The 22,917-nt window shown below is 38.7% G+C and overlaps 6 protein-coding genes across 9 annotated transcripts; 5 read left to right on the top strand and 1 right to left on the bottom strand.

Moving 5' to 3' along the window:
- Positions 1-1,780: 1,780 nt before the first annotated feature.
- LOC17884809 (E3 ubiquitin-protein ligase ATL4) lies at positions 1,781-3,384 on the top strand. The gene has a single exon (XM_006290302.2). It carries the CDS (start codon positions 2,150-2,152, stop codon positions 3,137-3,139), a length of 990 nt encoding a protein of 329 aa, XP_006290364.1. The 5' UTR covers positions 1,781-2,149; the 3' UTR covers positions 3,140-3,384.
- A 409-nt stretch (positions 3,385-3,793) lies between these two features.
- Positions 3,794-5,446, top strand: LOC17885637 (10 kDa chaperonin 1, chloroplastic). The gene is made up of 7 exons (XM_006291963.2): positions 3,794-3,990; positions 4,098-4,156; positions 4,256-4,306; positions 4,699-4,764; positions 4,864-4,911; positions 5,001-5,030; positions 5,143-5,446. Exons 1-7 carry the CDS (start codon positions 3,900-3,902, stop codon positions 5,209-5,211), a joined length of 414 nt encoding a protein of 137 aa, XP_006292025.1. The 5' UTR covers positions 3,794-3,899; the 3' UTR covers positions 5,212-5,446.
- Positions 5,447-6,172: 726 nt separating this feature from the next.
- LOC17886572 lies at positions 6,173-7,748 on the bottom strand. Its single transcript, XM_006291483.2, has one exon. The coding sequence runs from the start codon at positions 7,415-7,417 to the stop codon at positions 6,494-6,496; it is 924 nt and encodes a 307-aa protein (XP_006291545.1). The 5' UTR covers positions 7,418-7,748; the 3' UTR covers positions 6,173-6,493.
- Positions 7,749-8,728: 980 nt separating this feature from the next.
- Positions 8,729-12,725, top strand: LOC17886774 (dynamin-related protein 1E). The gene is made up of 15 exons (XM_006293104.2): positions 8,729-9,193; positions 9,313-9,376; positions 9,472-9,579; positions 9,783-9,884; positions 9,990-10,040; positions 10,130-10,191; positions 10,356-10,446; positions 10,536-10,600; positions 10,753-10,947; positions 11,040-11,159; positions 11,249-11,319; positions 11,404-11,629; positions 11,709-11,759; positions 11,854-12,246; positions 12,332-12,725. Exons 1-15 carry the CDS (start codon positions 9,047-9,049, stop codon positions 12,458-12,460), a joined length of 1,875 nt encoding a protein of 624 aa, XP_006293166.1. The 5' UTR covers positions 8,729-9,046; the 3' UTR covers positions 12,461-12,725.
- A 98-nt stretch (positions 12,726-12,823) lies between these two features.
- LOC17887226 (probable UMP-CMP kinase 1) lies at positions 12,824-14,439 on the top strand. 2 transcript variants are annotated; one of them, XM_023782476.1, is made up of 8 exons: positions 12,824-12,959; positions 13,054-13,105; positions 13,195-13,312; positions 13,445-13,601; positions 13,732-13,812; positions 13,893-14,000; positions 14,086-14,158; positions 14,260-14,439. In XM_023782476.1, exons 1-7 carry the CDS (start codon positions 12,930-12,932, stop codon positions 14,152-14,154), a joined length of 615 nt encoding a protein of 204 aa, XP_023638244.1. In that variant the 5' UTR covers positions 12,824-12,929; the 3' UTR covers positions 14,155-14,158; positions 14,260-14,439. The 2 variants fall into 2 exon arrangements, with proteins under 2 accessions (XP_023638244.1, XP_023638243.1); XM_023782475.1 differs by having other exon boundaries at positions 13,048-13,105.
- Positions 14,440-14,567: 128 nt separating this feature from the next.
- LOC17886130 (putative RING-H2 finger protein ATL36) lies at positions 14,568-21,854 on the top strand. 3 transcript variants are annotated; one of them, XR_002833835.1, is made up of 3 exons: positions 14,568-15,056; positions 19,987-20,204; positions 21,650-21,854. XR_002833835.1 is itself a non-coding variant. In XM_006292240.2 (2 exons), exons 1-2 carry the CDS (start codon positions 14,775-14,777, stop codon positions 20,134-20,136), a joined length of 432 nt encoding a protein of 143 aa, XP_006292302.2. In that variant the 5' UTR covers positions 14,568-14,774; the 3' UTR covers positions 20,137-20,269. The 3 variants fall into 3 exon arrangements, 1 of the variants encoding a protein (XP_006292302.2); XR_002833836.1 differs by having other exon boundaries at positions 21,622-21,854; XM_006292240.2 differs by lacking the exon at positions 21,650-21,854 and having other exon boundaries at positions 19,987-20,269.
- The last annotated feature ends 1,063 nt before the right edge of the window (positions 21,855-22,917 follow it).

Raw genomic sequence — 22,917 nt, 5'->3', positions numbered from 1 at the left:
CTATTAACCTAATTTTTGGTTTGGCCAAATTTAGGTTTTACAGTTATAAGGATTATATGTTGGTTTGAGTTTATAATTGCACATTATATTTTAGATTTTATAATTAAACGAGATTATTTATCGGTTTGAGTTTATAAAAGAGGTGTGAGATTTAGGTTTTACAATTAAAAAAAGTTATTTATCAGTTTGGGTTCATAAAGGAGAATTAGGATTTACATTTGACAAATAAAATAGATTTTGAGTTAACTAAATAAATATTTTTATTCATGATTTTTAGTTTATAATATGTTATATTTTTTTAATTTTTAATTTATGTATGAATGTATTATGCCATTGAGCAATTTCATTGTCTAAACCATAAGGGTGAATAAAAGATTTTTGAAAATAATTTTTTTAGCTTAAATCAAAGATAACAAAAGTTAATGATAATTCGTAATATAATAATTAAAACTTTTTTTTTTTTAAAAATATGTAGTTTTTTATAATTCGTATTGAAAGATTTTTTAATGTTTTCCTTAACGATGCTATAATTTATTTTAGAATCGTTATGTTTATTTGCGTTGTTTATATGAACTTATTTACAAATGATTATATTTGTCTAGAACATCATATTTTAGATTGATGTTAATTTGAAAGAACTTTACCATCATATTAAATAAAAATAATTAATTTTCATAGTATGAGAATGATTATTTTTTGAAAAAATGAAAGTTAAGAAATATTAATTTTTACAAAATGGTATAATCATGCTTTAGAGGATAATTGCTAAATTAAGAATTTTAAAAATATTTTAGCAATATTATGAATAATGGTGAATAGCTCCCAAATAGCTCCCAAATAGCTCCCGAATAGCTCCCAAATAGCTCCCAAATAGCTCCCAAATAGCTCCCAAATATATATATATATATATAAACACTATAAATTAATAAATTTTGTATATTATGTTGTATATTTGGTTATACATACACGTTTATTTGATACTTCAAACCAAATAAAATCTCTTTCCAAATAAAAAATAATTTCTCTTATTTTTTCAAAAAATATATTTGGAAATTATTTTTTAATAGTTATAATATATTTTAATTTAAATTTAATTTTAAATAAAGATAACCCGTCCATTGGACGGGTACTAAACTAGTATATAAATTAACTAAGGTTCTGGATAATATAGAATGTTTAACATTCTATTCAAATTAAACAATACTAGCAAAACAAGATCTATGTTCATCAGTGCCATTTCCTAACAAACAAATTTACGAACTAAATTTCAAACTTTTTTTCCCTTTTAAACCGGTGTGGCTTTCTTGGTTTCGTTCACGCAAGGAGACAAACTTTTCCGGACTCTATTGCATAAAATAGAAACCTCGGATTTTGTAACACTTGGCAGGAAGCAAAAAAAGAAGAAGCTAGTAATGGGATAGTAGTATAAGAAAAGGACAGTGTGAAGATAATGATAGCTGTGCTCCTATCCAAAAAAGCAATTATCATAAGAATCAATGTTGTGGGAAAAAATGTCAAAAATGGTATCCATCTGTTTTTAGACTCAACAAGGTAAGCATAAAGTAAGGAACTCAAAGATATGATTCCGTAACCTCCAAATACAAAACCATACTTTTCTAAACACATTTCTTGCATCTACATATTTTGTTTTTTTTTTTCTATTATTTATCTGTTAGGAAACTATCACATTAATCTCATTAACTATAACGATCCAATTCTTTCATATTTTAAATCAATCTATAGTGTAGAATATGTTTACAGAAATAAATACTACATGTTGCTCTCGTCAATTTATTACTACCTTAACAATGTTGTTAACAAAATACCTAGAATAAATACAAAAAAGAAAAGAAGGTGAAAGATAAGAAGTGGAAAAGCCAATTGATTTGATTTAACTTTTATGGTATTAAATATGGACACATTGAGTTGGTTCGATGACATTTATTTCTCTGCCTCTTTCCCAACGTCCGTCCCCGCTTCGTCTTTATACCGTAAGACCGGTCCATGACTCTCACGTGACCTCTCTTTCACTCTCTCTCACGTGCCTCTCTTCTCCCTTCTTCGCACCCATTAATATAAAAAACAGTTGGGAATTAAATTTGTATCTCCCTTCTCTCTCTATCTCTCTGTGAAGCCTACTCTCTCATCAATGGATTCTCTCATCAATCCCAGCCATGGCGGAAACTACGAATCTCACTCCTCTTCTCTCGATAATCTCAAACCTAGCGTAGTTGTCATCATCCTCATCCTTCTCATGACTCTTCTCATCTCCGTCTCCATTTGTTTCCTCCTCCGCTGTCTCAACCGCTGTACCCACAGCTCGCTTCTTCCTCCTTCCTCCTCCTCCGCCGTCCCCTTCTCTTCAGATTCCCGTCGTTTCTCCGGACACCGAGTCGCTCCGGAAACAGAGCGATCATCGGTTCTCGATTCGCTTCCTATTTTCAAATTCTCCTCCGTGACTCGTCGATCTACTTCCTCGAATTCCGGCGATTGCGCCGTCTGTTTGTCGAAGTTTGAACCGGAGGATCAGCTCCGTCTTCTTCCTCTCTGTTGCCACGCTTTTCACGCCGATTGTATCGATATCTGGCTAGTCTCGAACCAGACTTGTCCTCTCTGTCGTTCTCCTCTCTTCGCCTCCGAGTCCGATCTCATGAAGTCTCTCGTCGTCGCCGGCGGAAACAACAACAACAGCAGCGGAGGAGAAAACAGCTTCCGTCTCGAAATCGGATCCATCAGCCGTCGTCAGATACCGATTCCAGAGTCTCCTGATCAGCACCGATCCTACTCAATCGGTTCGTTCGATTACATTGTCGACGACGTCGAATCAGAAATCTCGGAGTCGAATTTTAACCGTAGAAGCACATCGGGAAAACAAGAAGACGCGGCTGCAACAACAACAACGGCGGTTGAAGCGAGTTTAGCGGCGGATGTAGGTAACGAAGGTTCTAGAAGCTGGCTCAAGGATTACGTGGACAGGCTCTCGAGAGGTATATCGTCGCGTGCAATGTCCTTTAGAAGCTCTGGTAGATTTTTTACGGGGAGCAGTCGCCGGAGCGAGGAAATGAACGTGGTGGATTTAGAAGCGAATCATGCCGGAGAAGAGATAAGTGAGCTTTTCCGGTGGCTATCAGGAGTGTGAGACTGGTGACTGGTGAGTGAGTCGGTGACATTTTATTCATTCTCTTCGTTTTAACCAAAAAACCAAAAAACCAAAAAAAACAAAAAAACAGAGCATTGTTTTTTGGTTTGTACATATATATAAACAGTATCTGAAGTTCTTCGCTTCAACTACGGATATTTTTTTTTGGTTGTTTTACTTATTTTCTGACGATATAACAGATGAATTGTCTAGTTATATTATATATTACTACTTCGTATGGTCTATATTTTCTCTTCCAATCTGACAATTTTGAGTAATTCGTGTGTCCAATGTGATTCGTTCATTTAAACCATTGATTCCAGATGATACCAAATTTTAATTTGGATAGACATAACTTATGTTTTGGATATATCAGAACTCAACAATCTATAACCGGGATATACCAAAACCACAAAAAGGTCAAATTTTGTTACAAAATTAATCAGATGAAGAGACTTCTAGCTTCTTTCACACCGTGGCATTCAGGTTGGATTATCATGAAAACCAAACCGTGACTGAAACTGGTGTTCCAAAGATGAGCGTAAAAGTAACTGGGCCGAGATAGTTATAAGGCCCAAAATCAATTCGAAGAAAGGACAAGAGACTTTTCAAAAGGCACTCGTGAGAAGTGTGTAGAAGAAATGTTTGTCCAACAACAAAAAAACACGGTAAGAACGAACGGAACGATTCTACTCACCTTCCCAACCTAATAACTCCGCCGTGTCGTGTGACTCATCGAGAAGGAACCTAACCTTATCCAATGGCTTCTACTTTCGTTACAGTACCTAAACCCTTCTTATCTCTTCCCATCAAAACCAATGCTCCTAGTCTACCTAATCAGACCTTTCTCGGTACAAATCTTAGTTAGTGTTTCTCTGTTTTCTGTGGTAGGGGCTTTTGTTTTGTGTCATCTCTCTACATTGATGAATTCCTTCTTGTTTATTTATTTCTTCTATAGGCTTTCGAAGAAATTCCCTTCTAATTAACGCCGTTTCCACCAAATGGGAACCGGCAAAGGTACACCTCTTTTTTTCTTTTTCTTTCGTCGTCTTGTCCGTGGTGGTGTTTTCGGTTTAACCCGTGGAGATCATTCTTGTTTGTAATTGGGTTTTGCAGGTTGTTCCACAAGCAGACAGGGTCCTTGTCCGTCTTGAAGTGCTTCCTGAGGTCCTGTCTCTTCTCTTTCTTCCTTTTTTTTTTTTTTGCTTTCTCAGTCGATGTCATTAGCTTTCTTCCTATGATTCCTTAGCTGTCGATTTGAAATGTCCCCTTATGATCTGAAAGTCTTGGGATTGTTTCTCGTTTCGAAAGATACAATAAGTGGGGAACAATTTATTAGGACACTGAAATTACGAAAAGAAACAAAAAAAAAACTTATTAGTTTAGTTTCTCAGCTCGTGGTATTGCGGTTTCAGTTAACGAATCATGAGTCTTTCTCGAGTCTTGGTTAATCAATGTATTCAGAGAGAATGTATTTAGGGAATGGTTACAATCCTTGCTGTGAATTATATTGATTATATCATGTTGTTGATGTGGCAAAGTATTTTACTTGTGTGCAGACATCCTCAGGTGGAGTACTGTTGCCTAAATCAGCTGTCAAATTCGAGAGGTACCTAACAGGCGAGGTAAGCCTCTCTCTCACTCTCTCTCCCCTGCTCTTTTACTTGGTTTGCTACAAGACTTGAGAAGAAACAATTGATGATGGAGGAGTTGATTATTTTCAGGTTGTCTCTGTTGGGTCTGAGGTTGGGGAAGTAGGACCTGGCAAGAAGGTAATGGACTCATCTTTGACTTGATAGATAAATGAAATCACTGTATGGATCCCCTTCTTCATTCACTCATGCCCTTGTCTCTTTTACAGGTTGTGTTCTCTGATATGAGCGCCTATGAGGTTTGTATTTGATGATTATGATGTAACATTGAGTAAACACTATTTTGTTATGACTTTTATCATACTTGTGAAACTGAGACATCTCTCTCTCTCTCTCTCTCGATTTCTTCAGGTTGATTTTGGAACAGATGCTAAGCATTGCTTTTGCAAAGAAAGCGACTTGTTAGCAGTCGTCCAGTGATATTTAGCATTGAATTCAATGGTGGTATCATCTACCAAAGAGTTTCAGGTTTTGTTTTTCTTGTAATATCAGTGACAGCATGTGTTCTTTTGTTCCAATCACTTGTTCCTGACATTAGATTCTTCTCACAAGCCAGAATGTAAGAGCTGTTATCAGTCAACAATGTTCCCTCAAAGAGATTTTTTTTGTATTTGCAACTTTCTCATAGGACAGTTAATAATACCTTATGCTCGTAGCTTAGTTGGTTAACAGCAAATTGATAGATATTACGAGCTTTCGGGACAGAAACTTGTACGGTTGGAAAGGTAATAAAGTGATGTCATTAGGTCAAAACAATACAAATGAAATTCCAATCAACTTTTCTTTTTTAGATAACTCAAACTAAGTTGCGTTTTAGATAATTTGATCTTTTTTCGTACCATTACCAAACTTCATTTTCTATGAGCGTTCACGGACCCATCGATCCCATGGACCCTCTTGCTTAAATAGACAACTTTACAAAGTTTAATTGAAAACACTCTCTGTATTTTATAAAAAGTCAGATAAAAGAAATTTTGATACTTGTGTCATAAGCGATTCCAATATCAGTTTTGTAATTTGTAGGTTTATGCGTTGAAAAGTGGGACTTAGAGAAAGAAAAGAAGGATTGTGTAAACCTAGATAAACTTTTCTAAGGTGAAGACAAAATAAACAAGTCAAAACTATCACACTCTTTTATGATAAGCCATAAAATCATGTGTCAAAATTCAGTTTAAATTTTCAAAATCTTAGCTCCCGCATTACGACTATTCAAAACCGTAATGATTAGTCTAATCACATACATCTGAATTAATACTTGAGCTCATATAGATTGACTAAAACCTGATTCGGTACTAGTAGTATGGTTTTATATATATACTACTAGGATCTAATCGTTATACGATTTGACCCAAGCTTGTTGGAATTTAGATCCGGTTTGATCTATTTCATAGGTTTCTAACAATTCTCATAAAACAAAAACAAAAACAAAAACACTACATTGCTTATCTGAATCTCCTCTTAGGCACAACTATTTAGGCCATCAAACTCTACAATTACAATCAGAAACAAAACATTACAAGTTGGTAAAAAAAGTATTTAGAAAAAAAAAACTATTTTCCATTCTGATTATTCACCTCAAGCCAATTAAAAAGCTTGATTTGGAAAAATCCATCTTTAGAAAAGCCACGAGTGAATTTGTATAGTTACTATCCAATCCACTAGTCAAACAGAACACGTTGACCAGACTAAAACCACCCAAAACTCAATGGCGGCGATCAACTCGACCTAAATCCACAAGCTTCTTCGATCTATTTGCGCAAAACGACGCCGCTGCTGATATATGAGGCTTCTCCGTCACCGTTACATCGCCGGAGTTACCGAATTCCGATGGAAATCTCATTTTCCGTTTAAACGGACAATTGGGACTCGCTCTCACCAACGGACTCAAACAAAAAGCCATCCCCGACATGCTCTTCTTCCCTATCCCACTCCCAATCTTTCTCCTCCCCGGGGTTTTCGCCGCCGGTGTTCTTCTCGATTCATCTATTGATTCCGGCTCCGGCTCTGGCTCCGGTTCGGTATCTCTGGCAGGTGACATTCCTCTACAGTATATACGTTGAGGTCTGCGACCTGCGATTACGTCTTCTATGTAACACGGTTGCTTTTTCCGGCGACCGGTGGAGAGAATCGACGAGATCCATGACCGTGAAGATGACGACGAAGACTCGGACGCGTCGCAAGAGAATCTAGGATTGTTGGATTTAGGATTTGAATCGAAATCTTCAGATCTAGCTCTGAATAGATTAGAGAATCTAGACAATTTTTTACCTTCTTTTGGTTTATGAGACCGATTCGATTCCAAGTCCTTGCATGAGTATCCGACGAGATCTACCTGAGGCGTGGTGATGAACCTCCGATTAGAAGTGGTTGAAGGATCACCTCCTCCGTCTCCGGCGTCGGATTTTCTACGGGTTACATAAGGAGAAACAGAGCGAGGGAAGACTAAAAGCGGAGGAGGAGGAGGAGGAGGGTTCTTAGATTTGCGTGATTGGTTACGATTGTTGTTATCTTCAACGGCGGCTGTGACGGCGGCGGAAGCGGCGAGGGAGAGGAGACGTTCACGGAGGCAAGAAGCGCATACGCCGTTTGTGCTGCTGAAATCGACGGTGTGTCTCTTACACCTCATCGGAGGATATGGACTAAAGGATTGAGTTTTCTGAGAAGAAAAAAAAGAAAGAAAGCTTTTTGGGGTCCGAGAGTATCGGTGAGATTATAGTGATGTGACAACCTGTAAAAGATGAACAAGGAAGAAAGAGAAGGAAGCAGAAAGATCTGGTGGTAAAGATTTTGTCTTCTTCTTCTAAGATCTCTCTGTTTTTAGACCACGGATGAAGAGTCGGAGGTGAGATAAAGCATTCTCTGTCGGAAATAATAATAATTAAAATAAAAAATACAGATAGAATATAATAGAGAAAGAGAGAGAAATTATGAGCTTATTAATTGGAGATTTGTAAGCACTCCATTTTGACAGATCGTTTTATCACTAACCCATTTTTATATATATTTTTTTAATGCAAAATTGTCACTACTCTATTTGTTAATGAATTGATTTGTTTTTGGTTGGGAATTTTTACCAACTTACAAAATAGTACTGATCTCATCTAAACTAGTAACTGTGGACCAGAAATGATTTTTGCTATATTTGGTTATTTGACTTGTGATAATCTTTTATTTACAGTTACGTTGATTAGTGACTTTTTTTGTTTACTTGCTGCGGTGTTTATCTATTACGCATTTTGCCCACTCAGACACGTTAGAAAAATAAGTCTCCCACCGCTTTAACAATAAAATCTAGTTATATAGTTGACATTGCGTTTATATAAATATCGGACCAATACCATTGGATTTTGAATAAGAGGATGTTTAGTGATTACCTCAGCCACTGACCTTAAAAGAAAAACAAACACTTGATTCTTGAACTAATAATACTAATATATATATATCTCTCCAAGACTAATCTTATTTAATCTATTCATAAAAGATATATATAAAAAAAAAAAAAATCTAAAAGGGAAGCATGTGACGATGGATGATAGAAGCCGACAAGTATTAGGTGAAAACGAGCCATCGTTTCTCTTTTCCAACACATCCATCCATCCCACACGAATGTTCGTCCGTTTCTCCAGTCTCTTGCCACGTGGTGTTCCTACCCCTTTTCATGGGCCTTAAACTTTATTTATTTATTGGGCTTTAAAAAGACTTCCCTTTATTTATTTAAAAAGCCTTCTGGGCCTTCCGAAAATGCTAATAGCGGGTCCAAGGTACACAAAACTCTTCTCTGTTTATTGGGCCTTTCAAATAATGCTCCCGACAGCATCTCTTTGTGTGTTTGGGTGAGGGGTCCACGTGTAACTTCAAAATTCGAAATTTCAAACTACTGTATGTACTACGCGTTACAAAAAAGGCTCACCACAAATCTTGAACACTTTATTATTTTAGATTTGACCCTTTTGGATGGACCAGACCAGACCGTACCGAACCAAAGCCAGGCGACAGGCGACTCCGTGACGACGGCAAAGCTATCTCTGTAAATCCGACCGAACCACACAGGCACACAAATCAAACCTTCTAGAACCATACGACATTTATTCTCCTAATTCATTTCCCTATTTTGCCCCTAACAGTTTTCTTCTTTGTCTCTCTTCAAGTCTTTTGTGGTCTGTTGTCGAATTTTCAAGCAGCTTTCCCATTTTCTAAACTGAATTTTCGTCTTTGGAACTTTTAAATTTTCATCTGAAACTGACGAAGAAGGAAGATGACGACTATGGAGAGCTTGATTGGGTTAGTTAATAGGATACAGAGAGCATGTACCGTGCTTGGTGACTATGGTGGTGGAACTGGAAATAACGCTTTCAATTCTCTCTGGGAAGCTCTTCCAACCGTCGCCGTCGTTGGTGGTCAGGTGATTTCTCCGGTTTAATTAGCTCTTTGACTTCTTCCTAGGTTTTTGTTTTTTTGTCTGTTTTACTCTGTTGACTCTTCAACTTGCTTTTTCTTTTTTTTCTTTTGGGGTTTATGCAGAGCTCTGGGAAATCTTCTGTTCTTGAGAGCATTGTTGGGAGAGATTTTCTTCCTAGAGGATCTGGTTTGTGAATTTTAAATCTTCTTCAATGTTCTCTTCTTTTGTGTTTGTTAATAAAAGCAAGGAGCTTTGATTTTGAGAAACATGTATTTCTGCAGGTATCGTTACGAGACGGCCTTTAGTGTTGCAGCTTCATAAGACGGATGATGGAACAGAGGAATATGCAGAGTTCCTTCATCTTCCCAAGAGACAATTCACAGATTTCGGTATGTATCTCTATATAATGTTTTGTCTTTATAAGGTATTGTTTAAATGTATATTTGTGCTCTGCTTCTTTACTGTTTTCTTTGTTACCTAGAGTGTGTTTTGGTTTCTCTATCGTATGAATTTTCTCATGTTCTGGTTGGTGTGTGGGTCTGGTCAGAGACAGTAGTTGAGAGTGTTCATTGAATTTTCTTTGGTGTTGCAGCTTTGGTTCGCAAGGAGATTGAGGATGAGACTGATCGAATCACAGGGAAGAGCAAACAGATATCTCCAGTTCCTATTCACCTCAGTATCTTCTCTCCAAATGGTCAGCTTTAATTACAGTTTGTGGGGTTTTACTTCCCGTAGTGAACTTGTTTTTTTTGGGAACTAACATTGATGCTTGCCCCTTGTTATGTTGTGTTCCAAACAGTTGTCAATCTTACTCTCGTTGATTTACCCGGTTTGACTAAGGTTGCTGTTGGTATGATTCTTTTAACTCTAGCTTTGGTTTCCATTTCTTTATTATTTGATGGCCCTATGAAGGTTATTGATATCGTCTTTGATTTCCAGAGGGACAGCCGGAAACCATCGTTGAGGATATCGAAACCATGGTTCGCACGTATGTTGATAAGGTGAGAACTGCTGGTTTTGTGTATCACCAACTTTTGTTGGTGAGACTGTAAAGCTATATATGATCAGGCTCTATTTGCGTTGTTTCAAAATTTTACTCTCTCTGCTTATAATTCTTAAGATGCATCTTCCAGTTCCAAAATTGGCTAATTCTGTTTGTTTCCAGCCCAATTGTATCATATTAGCTATATCTCCTGCCAACCAAGACATAGCCACATCGGATGCAATTAAGCTCGCGAAAGATGTCGATCCAACAGGTTTGTTTGCTATTCTGTTGCAAATGAAATGATAGATTTGGCAGGAAGTAATGCCTTTTGATGATGACATAAGTTTTTGGTTGTGTCAGGTGAGAGGACATTTGGTGTCCTTACCAAGTTAGACTTGATGGACAAAGGAACTAATGCATTGGAAGTAAGCACCTCTTCATCTCTTTTGGTTCATGTGTCATGGTTCACCGTAATGATTATGTATGATCATAAGTAGCTAAATCTACAGCGTTCTTTCCTCTTCTTACCTTTTTTATTAAGAATATTTGATCTAACATACCTAACTGCTTGCCTTAGGTTCTTGAAGGAAGATCATATAGGCTGCAACATCCTTGGGTTGGGATAGTGAACCGTTCACAAGCAGATATCAATAAGAATGTTGATATGATGCTTGCGAGGCGGAAAGAACGAGAATATTTCGACACCAGTCCTGACTATGGTCACTTAGCCAGCAAAATGGGTTCAGTGTATCTGGCCAAGCTTCTTTCAAAGGTTTTCAATCAATTCCTGAAATGCTTGCGACTTTATTTTATGGTTTTATACATTGTTCTTCAATTGCTGTATGATCTTTTTTTTTTCCACAGCACTTGGAGTCTGTTATCAGGACCCGTATTCCAAGTATCCTATCATTAATAAACAAAAGCATTGAAGAACTTGAAAGGGAGTTAGACCGCATGGGTAGGCCTGTCGCAGTCGATGCTGGGGTGAGAGAGTACATCGATGTGAAACTATTTCTCTTCAGTGAAGTTATACATTTTTTACTATGGGCTAAATCTGTTGGTTTCTTTCTCAGGCTCAACTATACACTATATTGGAGATGTGCCGTGCATTCGATAAAATATTCAAGGAACATCTGGATGGCGGGTAAACATTGTAACTCATCTTCCTGCGGAAATCCTTATGCGTAAGTTGCTGGTTTTTTTGGTTAACATCATGTTACATTTTTAGGCGTCCTGGAGGTGACCGTATCTATGGAGTATTCGACAATCAACTTCCAGCTGCACTCAAAAAGCTTCCTTTTGATCGCCATCTTTCTCTGCAAAGCGTTAAGAGAATCGTGTCTGAGGCTGATGGCTATCAACCTCACTTGATTGCACCAGAACAGGGTTATCGCCGTCTTATTGAAGGGGCGCTGGGATACTTTAGAGGTCCAGCCGAAGCTTCTGTAGATGCTGTAAGTTCTTCTACATTGTCTCTTCACTTCACTTTAACATATACATAAGACCGTAATGAGTTTGGCGCATATGCAACAGGTTCACTTTGTCTTGAAAGAGCTGGTGAGGAAGTCAATATCAGAAACTGAGGTGAGACTTTTTTTCTTCAAACTATTGATTTTCATATTACTGGTAGAATGTAAGATAAGGTTTTTACTGGATATCCCTGATGGAAAAAATGCAGGAGCTAAAGCGTTTCCCCTCGCTGCAAGTTGAGCTCGCTGCAGCAGCCAACAGCTCTTTGGAGAAATTCAGGGAAGAAAGCAGGAAGTCGGTTGTTCGACTTGTTGACATGGAATCTGCGTATCTAACGGCTGATTTCTTCCGGAAACTTCCTCAAGAAATGGAAAGACCAGTAAGCAACCAGAAAAATCAAGCCGCTTCTCCTTCGCCTGCAACATTAGATCAGTATGGAGATGGACATTTCAGAAGGATAGCATCAAATGTATCCGCGTATGTCAACATGGTTTCAGACACACTTCGTAACACAATTCCAAAAGCCTGTGTTTATTGTCAGGTTAGACAAGCCAAGCTCGCGTTGCTCAATTACTTCTACTCACAGATCAGTAAGAGAGAGGTAAACTGAAGTCAAAAATAACAAACATGTCTCAAATCTTATGGATTCTCTGCAATGCGTGTCAAATCTTATATTTGTTTCACAGGGGAAACAGTTGGGACAATTACTAGATGAAGATCCGGCATTGATGGATAGGAGACTAGAGTGCGCGAAGAGGCTCGAGTTATATAAGAAAGCGAGAGATGAGATTGATGCTGTTGCTTGGGTACGATGATAAAAGCCAATATGTGTGTCAGTGTGTGTGTATTTCTGGTGATGGTTTATTTTATAAGTAGAGAACTATAAATTCGCGTGTTGATAACACGTTCGTCGGCTTGTAACATAGTTCATCGCCTGTGTCTTTGTATGTATATGAATATGATCATGATCAGACCTTGTTGGGGACTCTTGGGACGTTTTGTAATAACTCTGCCATTGCTATTTATAAACGCCATGGCGTTTACTTCATGACTAGTAGAGTGTGCGCCGTTTTATTGGAACTGTCTGGGACCACTGAACGTGTTTTATAATCTATTTTGAATGCCACCTATTAAACGCCGTGTTGTCTCACTTTGAAGATGGCTGTACGCCGTTAAATCATACCCGTTTGCAGACTACACGCCGTTAGTGTCTATCTTCACCTGAATCATCTTCGCCTGTACTCAAACTTCAGCGTTTGGTTCACCGTCATATCGTCTTTAATCATGGAAACTCATGTTGAAGCTTCCACTAAGGTATCGATTTCACCTGTGTATCCAATTTCATTTTTCCTGAAACTAAAAGAATCTGGAATTTTTCCGTAAACTCAACGATGTTATTTAGTTACAGGACGAACGTGAAAGCCCTAGGTGGAAGAAGTCAACCGTGGTTTTTGTGTTGGGTAATAGTAATTCCACTCTATATATGTAAAATCATGCTTAAAGGTTGGATTTTTATTTTGTGTGGTGTTGAATGGTTGATTGGCTCTAGGTGGTCCTGGGAGTGGAAAAGGTACTCAGTGTGCTAACGTTGTGAAGCACTTCAGCTATACCCATTTAAGTGCTGGTGATCTTCTTAGAGCAGAAATCAAGTCTGGTTCTGAATTTGGGTAAGTTCTGCTTCAGTCTCATACTATATGATGATTTTATTCTAGGATTATGATGATTTTGTATGATGAAAAATTGAAAACCCAACAGTTGGTGAAGTTTTCTGCTTTCTTTTTTTCTGTGGATATTTTCAGAGCCATGATCCAAAGTATGATTGCAGAGGGGAGAATTGTGCCGTCTGAGATAACTGTAAAACTTTTGTGTAAAGCTATGGAGGAAAGTGGTAATGATAAGTTCCTCATTGATGGTTTTCCTCGCAATGAAGAAAATCGGATCGTATTCGAAAATGTTGTAAGGATCATCTTAACCCATGTCTTAATCTAATTGTCAACTGACTTCTCGTTGATGCCTGTTATAGAGTCTAATCGAGTCCTGCTTGTCTCGTTGAAGCCTTGGTTTAATACTTTCTGGATCTTGACAGGCTAAAATCGAGCCTGCTTTTGTTCTATTCTTTGATTGTCCAGAAGAAGAGCTGGAAAGACGCATTATGAACAGGAACCAGGTTGGAATTAATCTTAACTGAAAAATGATATCTAGTTCCGATCTTGTTTATCTTTTACCAGTTGTTTCTTGGTTATGAAGGGAAGAGAAGACGACAATATAGAGACGATAAAGAAGCGATTTAAAGTGTATGTTGAATCTACCCTCCCTATTGTTAGCTACTATGAATCTAAAGGGAAACTTCGAAAGGTTAGGATTTGTTTTTTCCAGTTCTCTTCCATAATCATTACTATCATATGCTGTTCCTGATTCTTGTTTCTGATTCCTCCACCAGATTAATGCTGCAAAACCCAGTGAAGAGGTTTTCGAGGCAGTCAAAGTTCTGTTTACATCTGAAACTTGACAAGGTACAGCTCTTGATCATCCAGACCATACAGTTTTTTTTTTTTTTGACTAGTCCTTGTAGAAATATTTAGTTAATTATCGTTTGATTTGTGATTTGTCGTAGTCTGTGTCAGCAACTCAGCATCAAGGACTAGGAATCACCGAACAAAACAAAACAGAGACTTCCGAAGTACATGTGCCTTGCCCTATACGTAACTACGTTTACATAAGTGTGCTTATGTTTGATGTAAATATCTCGACGTTTTGCAAGTTCTCATTATAAAGCCACAGTTTCGTCACATAACTACTTTTTAGTCAAGGACTTGTTAGGCCTTGACTTATAAATCAAGCTTCCACATCCAAGAAGTTACCTAGTCACAAGTCCCATTGATATTTCCAAATCCAAGAAGTTACCTGGTTACAACTTGCAAGGCCATTGACGTTACAAGTCTTGTAATTATTAAAATTAGATAGAATTGCCACCGTCGACTTTCTTATAAATATCAAATGGTGACCGTTCATCTCTTCCAGCTTAGAAAACAGAGATGTACAATTTTTATTTAAAAAAAAAGAAAAAAACAGAGATATACATAATGCCACATAAAGATTATCTGGTTCGTTCGTCAAGTCAATTACTGGATGATGTTAGCTCAATCTGTGTCTGGATTTTGCGAGCTTATCACTGTTTCTATTTTGGTTGCCTCCGTCTCTATCTTCTCTACACGTCTCTTTTTAAGATTTGCCACTTTCATAATCACACGTCCATGGCGTCGACACCGCACATTCACGGTCAGCAGGTGGAGAATGGCTGCGAAAGATCATTCGTCTCCGCCGTACTGTGTCGTGTGCCTGGAAGAGGCAGAGGAAGGTGAGAAGATGAGGCGATTGACGATTTGCCGACACTGTTTCCACGCGGATTGCATAGTATTGAGGAGGATATAGTATCATGTGTATATCTTATATAGTCTAAGTACCTTTGTGCAAATAGATGTAAGTACTTAGGTTAATTAACACATGTTGTATATAAAGGCTTCAGCCTCCGATGGAATAAACTAAGAAATCATTCATACAAAGTTGGGTTTCTTGACATGGTATCAGAGCTTTACCTAAAATTTTAGGTCATTCGATCCTCTGTATACTCTTCTGTTCTCCCTTTATTCTCCTTCTCTTGACCTAGGTATCATAGATCTATTCTTATCGTGATACTTTCTTAACAATGTTGGGTGAAGATGATGGGTCCTCCGTTACTAAAAACCGATCAACAAGGACTGAGTCCACACGGCGTCGAATTGATCCGTATGATCTCTCCTCTGGAGATAATCCAGGCTCAGTCATCTCACAACCACAGTTGCGAGGTCCTAACTACGACGAATGATCACTCAACATACGACTTGCCTTACGTGCAAGAAAGAAGTTTGGTTTTGCGGATGGTTCGATCCCTAAACCAGCGGATGACTCTGAGGATATTGAAGATTGGTGGGCAAATAACGCCATGGTGGTGTCATGGATCAAACTCACGATTGCTCCTGATCTCAGTAGTTCTCTTTCTCATCATGAAGTGGCATCTGACTTATGGACGCATATACAAAAGCGTTTCTCCGTGAAGAATGGCCAACGGGTTCAACGTTTAAAGACTGAACTCGCGAATTGCCAACAAAAGGGAGCAGCCGTGGAAGCATACTATGGCAGACTTACTAAGCTATGGACGAGCCTTGCTGATTTTCAAAGAGCTAAAACAGCGGACGAGATAGCCAAAGAACGAGAAGAAGATAAACTTCATCAATTTCTTATGGGACTTGATGAAAATATTTTTGGGGCTGTGAAGTCATCTTTGTCTCTCGTGACCCTTTACCCTCTTTGGATGAGGCATATCAAGTGGTTCAACAAGATGAGGATTCAAAGAAGGCGAGCCGCAGTATGGATGAACGTAATGAAGGCGTTAGTTTTGCGGTTCAGTCATCTTCTCGTGCTCAGCAACAGACGGTGGTTCGTGATCCTTCGGCGGTGTGCACGAGCTGTGGGAGAAAGGGACACCTTGCTGAAAATTGTTTCCGTAAGATTGGTTACCCTTGGTGGTGGGGTGATCGTCCTCGTTCCAAAGGACCTCCTACACCGCAAGCTCCTTCCAATGGCTCTAATGGTGATCGGCGTGTGTCATCAATGGCTCCTACTTCCTCTTCCTCACGGTCTGTCTCTTCTCATGCGAATCAAGTTGTGGCTCCAACACCAACGTTCCAGGCGAATGCAGTCATCACTGATGCCGACCGTGTTGGCTTGATTGGCTTGGATGATCACGAGTGGAAAGCTCTGAAGCAGATGTTGACCGAACGAGCTTCTGGTCATGGTGATCGTCTCTCGGGTAAGCTTTTTATCGAATCATGGGTTATTGATACAGGAGCTTCTAATCACATGACGGGAAGCTTAGATTACCTTGTTGAGGTTTGTGATATGGCTCCGGTTTTCATTAAGCTCCCTGATGGACGTTTTAGTACTGCTACTAAACAGGGAAAGGTCTCTCTTGGTTCACAACTAGCATTGAAAAATGTTTTTTTTGTGGATGGTTTGCAGTGTCATCTCATCTCGGTTTCTCAGTTGACTAGGGATAGGGGTTGTATATTCCAGTTCTCTGACAGACTTTGTGTTCTTCAGGACCGCATCACTCAGACGGTGATTGGAGCCGGTGAGCAGTTGAATGGTCTCTATTTTTTTAGAGGTGTGGAAGCTGTAGCGGTGACACAAATCTCGGATTCAACACCATTGGATATGTGGCATAGACGCTTGGGTCATCCGTCCTCTAAAGCTTTGGAGATGTTGCAGCTATCTAAGACTACTAGTACGACTGTTTTTGATTTCAAGTCTTGTGACGTTTGTATTCGTGCAAAACAGACACGAGACTCTTTCCCTTTGAGTATTAATAAGACGACTATGGCTTTTGAATTAGTACATTGTGATTTATGGGGTCCGTACCGGACAACAGCAATTTGTGGTTCAAGGTTTTTTTTAACCATAGTCGATGATTTCTCCCGTGCCGTATGGATTTATTTGTTACCTGCCAAGTCACAAACTGCTACTACACTCCGGGAGTTTATTTCACTTGTCGAAAGACAATTTGATAAGAAAGTTAAAACGATTCGGAGTGATAATGGATCCGAATTTTTGAGCCTCGGTGGCTATTTTCGTGAAAGAGGAATTCATCACGAAACCTCTTGTGTTGGTACACCCCAACAAAACGGCCGTGTCGAGCGCAAACATAGACATATACTGAACGTCGCGCGTGCTCTACGGTTTCAAGCTAATCTCCCTGTTGAGTTTTGGAGCTTTTGTGCTCTAACGGCCGGATATTTAATAAACCGCACACCAACAGCGGTTCTCAATGGTAAAACTCCATTTGAAATGCTCTATACTCGTTCTCCTCCAATGAATCATTTGCGGGTTTTTGGCTGCCTATGTTACGTCCATGATCAACGTCGAGATGGTGATAAGTTTGCTTCTCGGAGTAATAGATCGATTTTTATTGGCTATCCTTTTGGGAAGAAGGGATGGAAGGTGTATAACCTTGACAGTGGTGTCATCTCGGTGTCTCGGGATGTTATTTTTTTGGAATCGGATTTTCCATATGCTACTGATACACCAACGACGTCTCTCTCTTTGTCTTCTCCAAGTTTGCATTCTCGTTTTTGTGACGATGACGATTGTGAGGATGAACTATCCCCATTACTTCCTCCCGCTCAAACCTTTACGACCTCTCCTCTCGCTTCTGTTGATGATGATTCGTCGCCTGCAGTGGTGATTTCTTCTTCTTCGGAAATTGCAGAAACTGACTCGCTGGTCGTGTCACCTACTCCATCTTCTCCGACCATCGCTTCTCCCTCTCCTTTGTCTCCGGTTACTAGCTCGGATTCTGAAATCATGGACGAGAGTGGGTCTGGTCATGATTCTGCTGAACAAGAGGAGAACATGGGTCGCGGCTGTAGACAGAAATTTGTCCCAGCCAAACTTCGTGATTATGTGGTGAACACGACAGTTGCAGCGACTGATGGTGATTTTACAGATTCGAGTTGGTATCCGATTGGTTTCTACGTCGATTGTTCCAATTTTTCGCACAATCATAGGGCGTTTTTGGCTGCTATTACCGCAGGTGTTATTCCAAAGACGTTTGGCGAGGCTATTTTGGACGAAAATTGGAGGAATGCAGTACGTGGAGAGATTGAAGCTTTAGAGGATAGAGGTACATGGACTATTGAGACTCTACCTCCCGGGAAGAAAGCTTTGGGCTGCAAGTGGGTTTTTACATTGAAATATCGTTCTGATGGTACACTTGAGAGACATAAGGCGAGGTTGGTTGTACTTGGAAATAATCAAACCGAGGGTTTAGATTATGAGGAGACATTTGCACCCGTGTGTAAGATGACTACGGTTCGTACTTTTCTTGAAGTTGCAGTGTCTCGGGATTGGGAAGTTCATCAGATGGATGTCCACAATGCTTTTTTACATGGGGACTTAGCTGAAGAGGTGTTTATACAATTTCCCCCTGGGTTTCGTACTGCTGATAAGACACAGGTGTGTCGCTTACATAAGTCTTTATACGGTCTTCGTCAGGCTCCTCGTTGTTGGTTTGACAAGCTTTCAGTGGCTTTGAAAGAATATGGTTTTCAACAATGCGTCAAGGATTACTCGCTGTTTACTTATACCAATGGAGAGGTTAGTTTGTACGTTCTGGTGTATGTGGACGATTTGATTGTTACCGGGAGTTCTCTTATGGTGATCAATGGTTTCAAATCGTATTTAAGTTCTTGGTTTCACATGAAGGACCTCGGTGTCTCCAAGTATTTCTTAGGGATTGAGGTTGCACGTAATTCGACGGGTATGTATTTGTGTCAACGCAAGTATACTCTCGATATCATTTCAGACGTGGGTTTACTTGGCGCTAAACCTGTTTCTCATCCTATTGAACAAGATCATAAGCTTGCCTTGGCTGGTGGGGATACACTCCCGGATCCTTTCCCATATCGACGGTTGGTGGGACGCCTTATATATCTTGCTGTTACTCGTCCCGATTTGTCCTATGCGATTCACATGCTTTCTCAGTTCATGCATGCTCCTAAGGAAGCTCATTGGGAAGCTGCACTTCGTGTGGTTCGTTATCTCAAGAATAATCCGGGTCAAGGGATACTTCTGCGTGCTCATTCTGATCTTCGCATCACTGCTTGGTGTGATGCTGACTATGCTGGCTGTCTTCGTACTCGTCGCTCCCTCACGGCATGGTTCATTCAACTTGGTGGCTCTCCCGTTTCTTGGAAAACAAGGAAACAAGAGGTTGTTTCTCGATCCTCGGCTGAGTCGGAATATCGTGCGATGTCCGAAACGGTTTGTGAGCTTCTATGGCTGCGGGAATTACTCATGGCTCTTGGTGTGGATTGTTCTTACCCGATTCCTCTCCACTGCGACAACCAATCTGCTATACATATTAGTAAAAATCCGGTTTTTCATGAACGGACGAAACATATTGAGTCGGATTGTCACTTCATCCGGGATGAGATTGTTAAAGGTGTGATTGCTCCTCAATACGTTTCTACACGGGTGCAACTTGCCGATATTCTTACAAAGGCTCTTGGACGCAAAGAGTTTGAAGATATTACTCCCAAGTTGGGTATTTGTGACCTCCATACTCCAACTTGAGGGGGGGTATTGAGGAGGATATAGTATCATGTGTATATCTTATATAGTCTAAGTACCTTTGTGCAAATAGATGTAAGTACTTAGGTTAATTAACACATGTTGTATATAAAGGCTTCAGCCTCCGATGGAATAAACTAAGAAATCATTCATACAAAGTTGGGTTTCTTGACACATAGATACATGGCTAGGTGAAATGTCCAAGTGTCCGTTGTGTAGAGCTGAGATTCCGCCGTTACCGCCGGCGAATCCTCTGCTCTCACTGCTTTTTCCGGCCGGTGTGATCGATTTGTTCAGCAACAAAGAATCTCGACGAGTAACGTAGCTCTCTAATCTCGAATTCTCTGTTTACTCAATGCCTATGACCTGTCAGAGACTCATTAGCTAAGCCAGGTACTTGTTTACTCTAATAAGAACTTCTTGTTTGTATACGACATAGAATTTAAAATAAAAATGGTTTTAACAACACAAGATATTACGTGCTCATTTCTCTTTTCGTAATTGCTTTTATAATGTGTCGCTTTTTATCTTACGTTTAATTTTAATCTTAGAACTTGACGTTACCTCCCTTCCAAATCTACCTCTCCCTCACGCAAGCAACCTATAGTTCGTTATTGGATTGAAGATATATAAATGTAGGTTAAATAGAAACCCAAACTATTTTCATTTCAATAAAATATTTACCATATAGCCAAAAAAAAAAAAAGAAGGTTAAATAGGAAAGACAATAGGGAAGTACTTTGGAATTAATTTATGTATTAATTAGTTATAGTGTCTAATGATTGTAACATTAACACGATATTCTAGGTTTAAATAACACAAAATAAGGAAAAAGGGATTATAATACAGATAATAAACCTAGTTTGTTTATAAAATATGGAAACTATAGTAAGAATATGAAAATTTCGAAACCGTATGTCAATTTTAACGAGTTCCAAATACAAAAAGCAACAATATCAGAAATTGAGGTTTTCGCAAAAACGGTTGTCTTCTTATGGCGGCGATATGAACGGACGTCCCTTGAGAAAAGGGAATATATATATGCTTAAGTGGCAATATGACGCAGATCATGGATAACCTTGAATCAACCGACAGTCACGAGCCTGCAAGTGAATCTCTTTCTTTAAACTATTTCTTGACTTGCACAGTTGCACTTTTCTTCTCAGCAAAAAACTATAATGATGAGTCTTCTCAAAGATTCACTTAAAAGTTGCCCAAATACGCCAATCAATGCTTAGAAGTTTGTTCAATCTGTGTTTAGATTCTGCGAATCTAGTGTTTGTTCCTGCCGGTGTGATCTATTTTTATTCAGCAACAAATAATCTCGACGCGTAGCCTAGCCTTGTTTTTTCAAACGTGATCTAACATCTTGTTTTCACCTTATAAATAAGGAAACAGGTGTATCCAAAAAGTTGATGCGCTTTCATCTGATTTATGAATGTATCTAATCTCAAGTTTTGCTCATACCAGCAAGGCCCAAACCCAAAACCCCCACACGTAACAGTCAAATGGATGAATACCTTAGCTTTAATTTGTTTGCTTATCCACGTTCTATGCAATAGAGTACTAATAATATGCACTTAGGAATATAGTATTAGTCAGAGTAAGTACAATCTTAAATCCTTCGCCTCATACGGCTCCTCTGGGGCCTTAAATAAATCTAAGGGATTAGTCTCATTTAGATGGATGCAATAAACTGAAGTGTCGTGAATTGTTCTTATATATGGGTTGCTATCTATATTATCACGGACTTTAGCATTTTAATTAATTGAGGTTGGTCTTTTTCTAATGTACCTTTTTCTTTTTTTAGCTCTTTATGGTTTTGTATTTTTGCAAAGTTAAAGGAAAAAGCAAGCTGATGACGCATCTAAACATTATAAGAGAAAAGGACCGAAACCGCCAAGAAACTCACATGGAAATCACTAACATAAGCGTATGAGGACAAGACATTTCACTTGTAACTTTGTTATCATTACAAACAATTTTATGTCATCTTATAACATGTATTTGTATTTAGTCGAATCCAAACCAAATAGTTATAAAATCCAAACGATTGATTAAATTATCTTTATATAAATGATGCGAATTAAAAAGAAGCTTAAATCCGAACTCCTATACCTACTTTGGACAAAACACAGCGTATTTTCAAACGGTTCTAAGACCAAAACCGGTTCCATCCGGCTCTAGTAAGAGACCGGTTTAAACCCGTCACATCAATATTGGAAACGCTTCTGTCAAGAAAACCTTTATCGGTAGTACGTATTTCGATGGAGGAATATTTTGGTCAGCAGCCAATTTTATGGACCAACAAAAGACATCGACATATATAAATAATGACTCATACCCTTTGATCGTCAACGTGTTGCTTCATTTTTTATATGAATCTTGCATACGTATATGTGTGTATATTCTTATAAATACCTTTTGTTTAACAATCCTGTAGGCTGTAAGTTAACAACACTTCATACATATATATTAGTTTCAGAGTTAAAGTAACTAATTAACAATTGATATTAGGAGGTCAAAATATTTTATTAAGGGAACTGATGAGTGGACTCGATGCTTTCCACGCTTGCATGCAAATGCAACAATTAGTGGGAGTGATTGACTCTCACGGTGGGACTCGCGGCAAACAAAGATTGGATATCATTTTCTGTCTTTTTCTTTTTTTTTTTTGTTTAAACTTTATATCACTTCTATCAAAGCTAAGAAAATAACTAAACATAGCAATTTAAGAAAATATTATGGCAAGTAGAATCTATATATCAACCAACAAAAAATCATATAGAAAAGGGTATTTAATTAATCACATAATTAGAAGAAAAGTTTATTATAGCTTTTTATTTATTTCTGTATATATACCCTTTTTTCTTTGAACTTTTCAAAGAGCTCGAACAACCCTAACTGGGGTATATGGTGACGTTGATGATGATTTGAGGATAGTATCGGATCAACCGATCAAGTCTATTATATATTATTGGTATAAACAGTTGAAGGGTACATCTTGTGTTTGTGTAACATCGCCATCGCAGTAGTCGCTTATATGTATGTATGGTCCCAACCACCTACAATATCGTCGCAAAGGACAGCATGCATTGGGATCAAA

The sequence above is a fragment of the Capsella rubella genome, unplaced genomic scaffold (genome assembly GCF_000375325.1).
Source record: "Capsella rubella cultivar Monte Gargano unplaced genomic scaffold, Caprub1_0 scaffold_5, whole genome shotgun sequence".
Taxonomy (NCBI): domain Eukaryota; kingdom Viridiplantae; phylum Streptophyta; class Magnoliopsida; order Brassicales; family Brassicaceae; genus Capsella; species Capsella rubella.
This window is presented reverse-complemented; position numbering and strand designations above follow the sequence as displayed.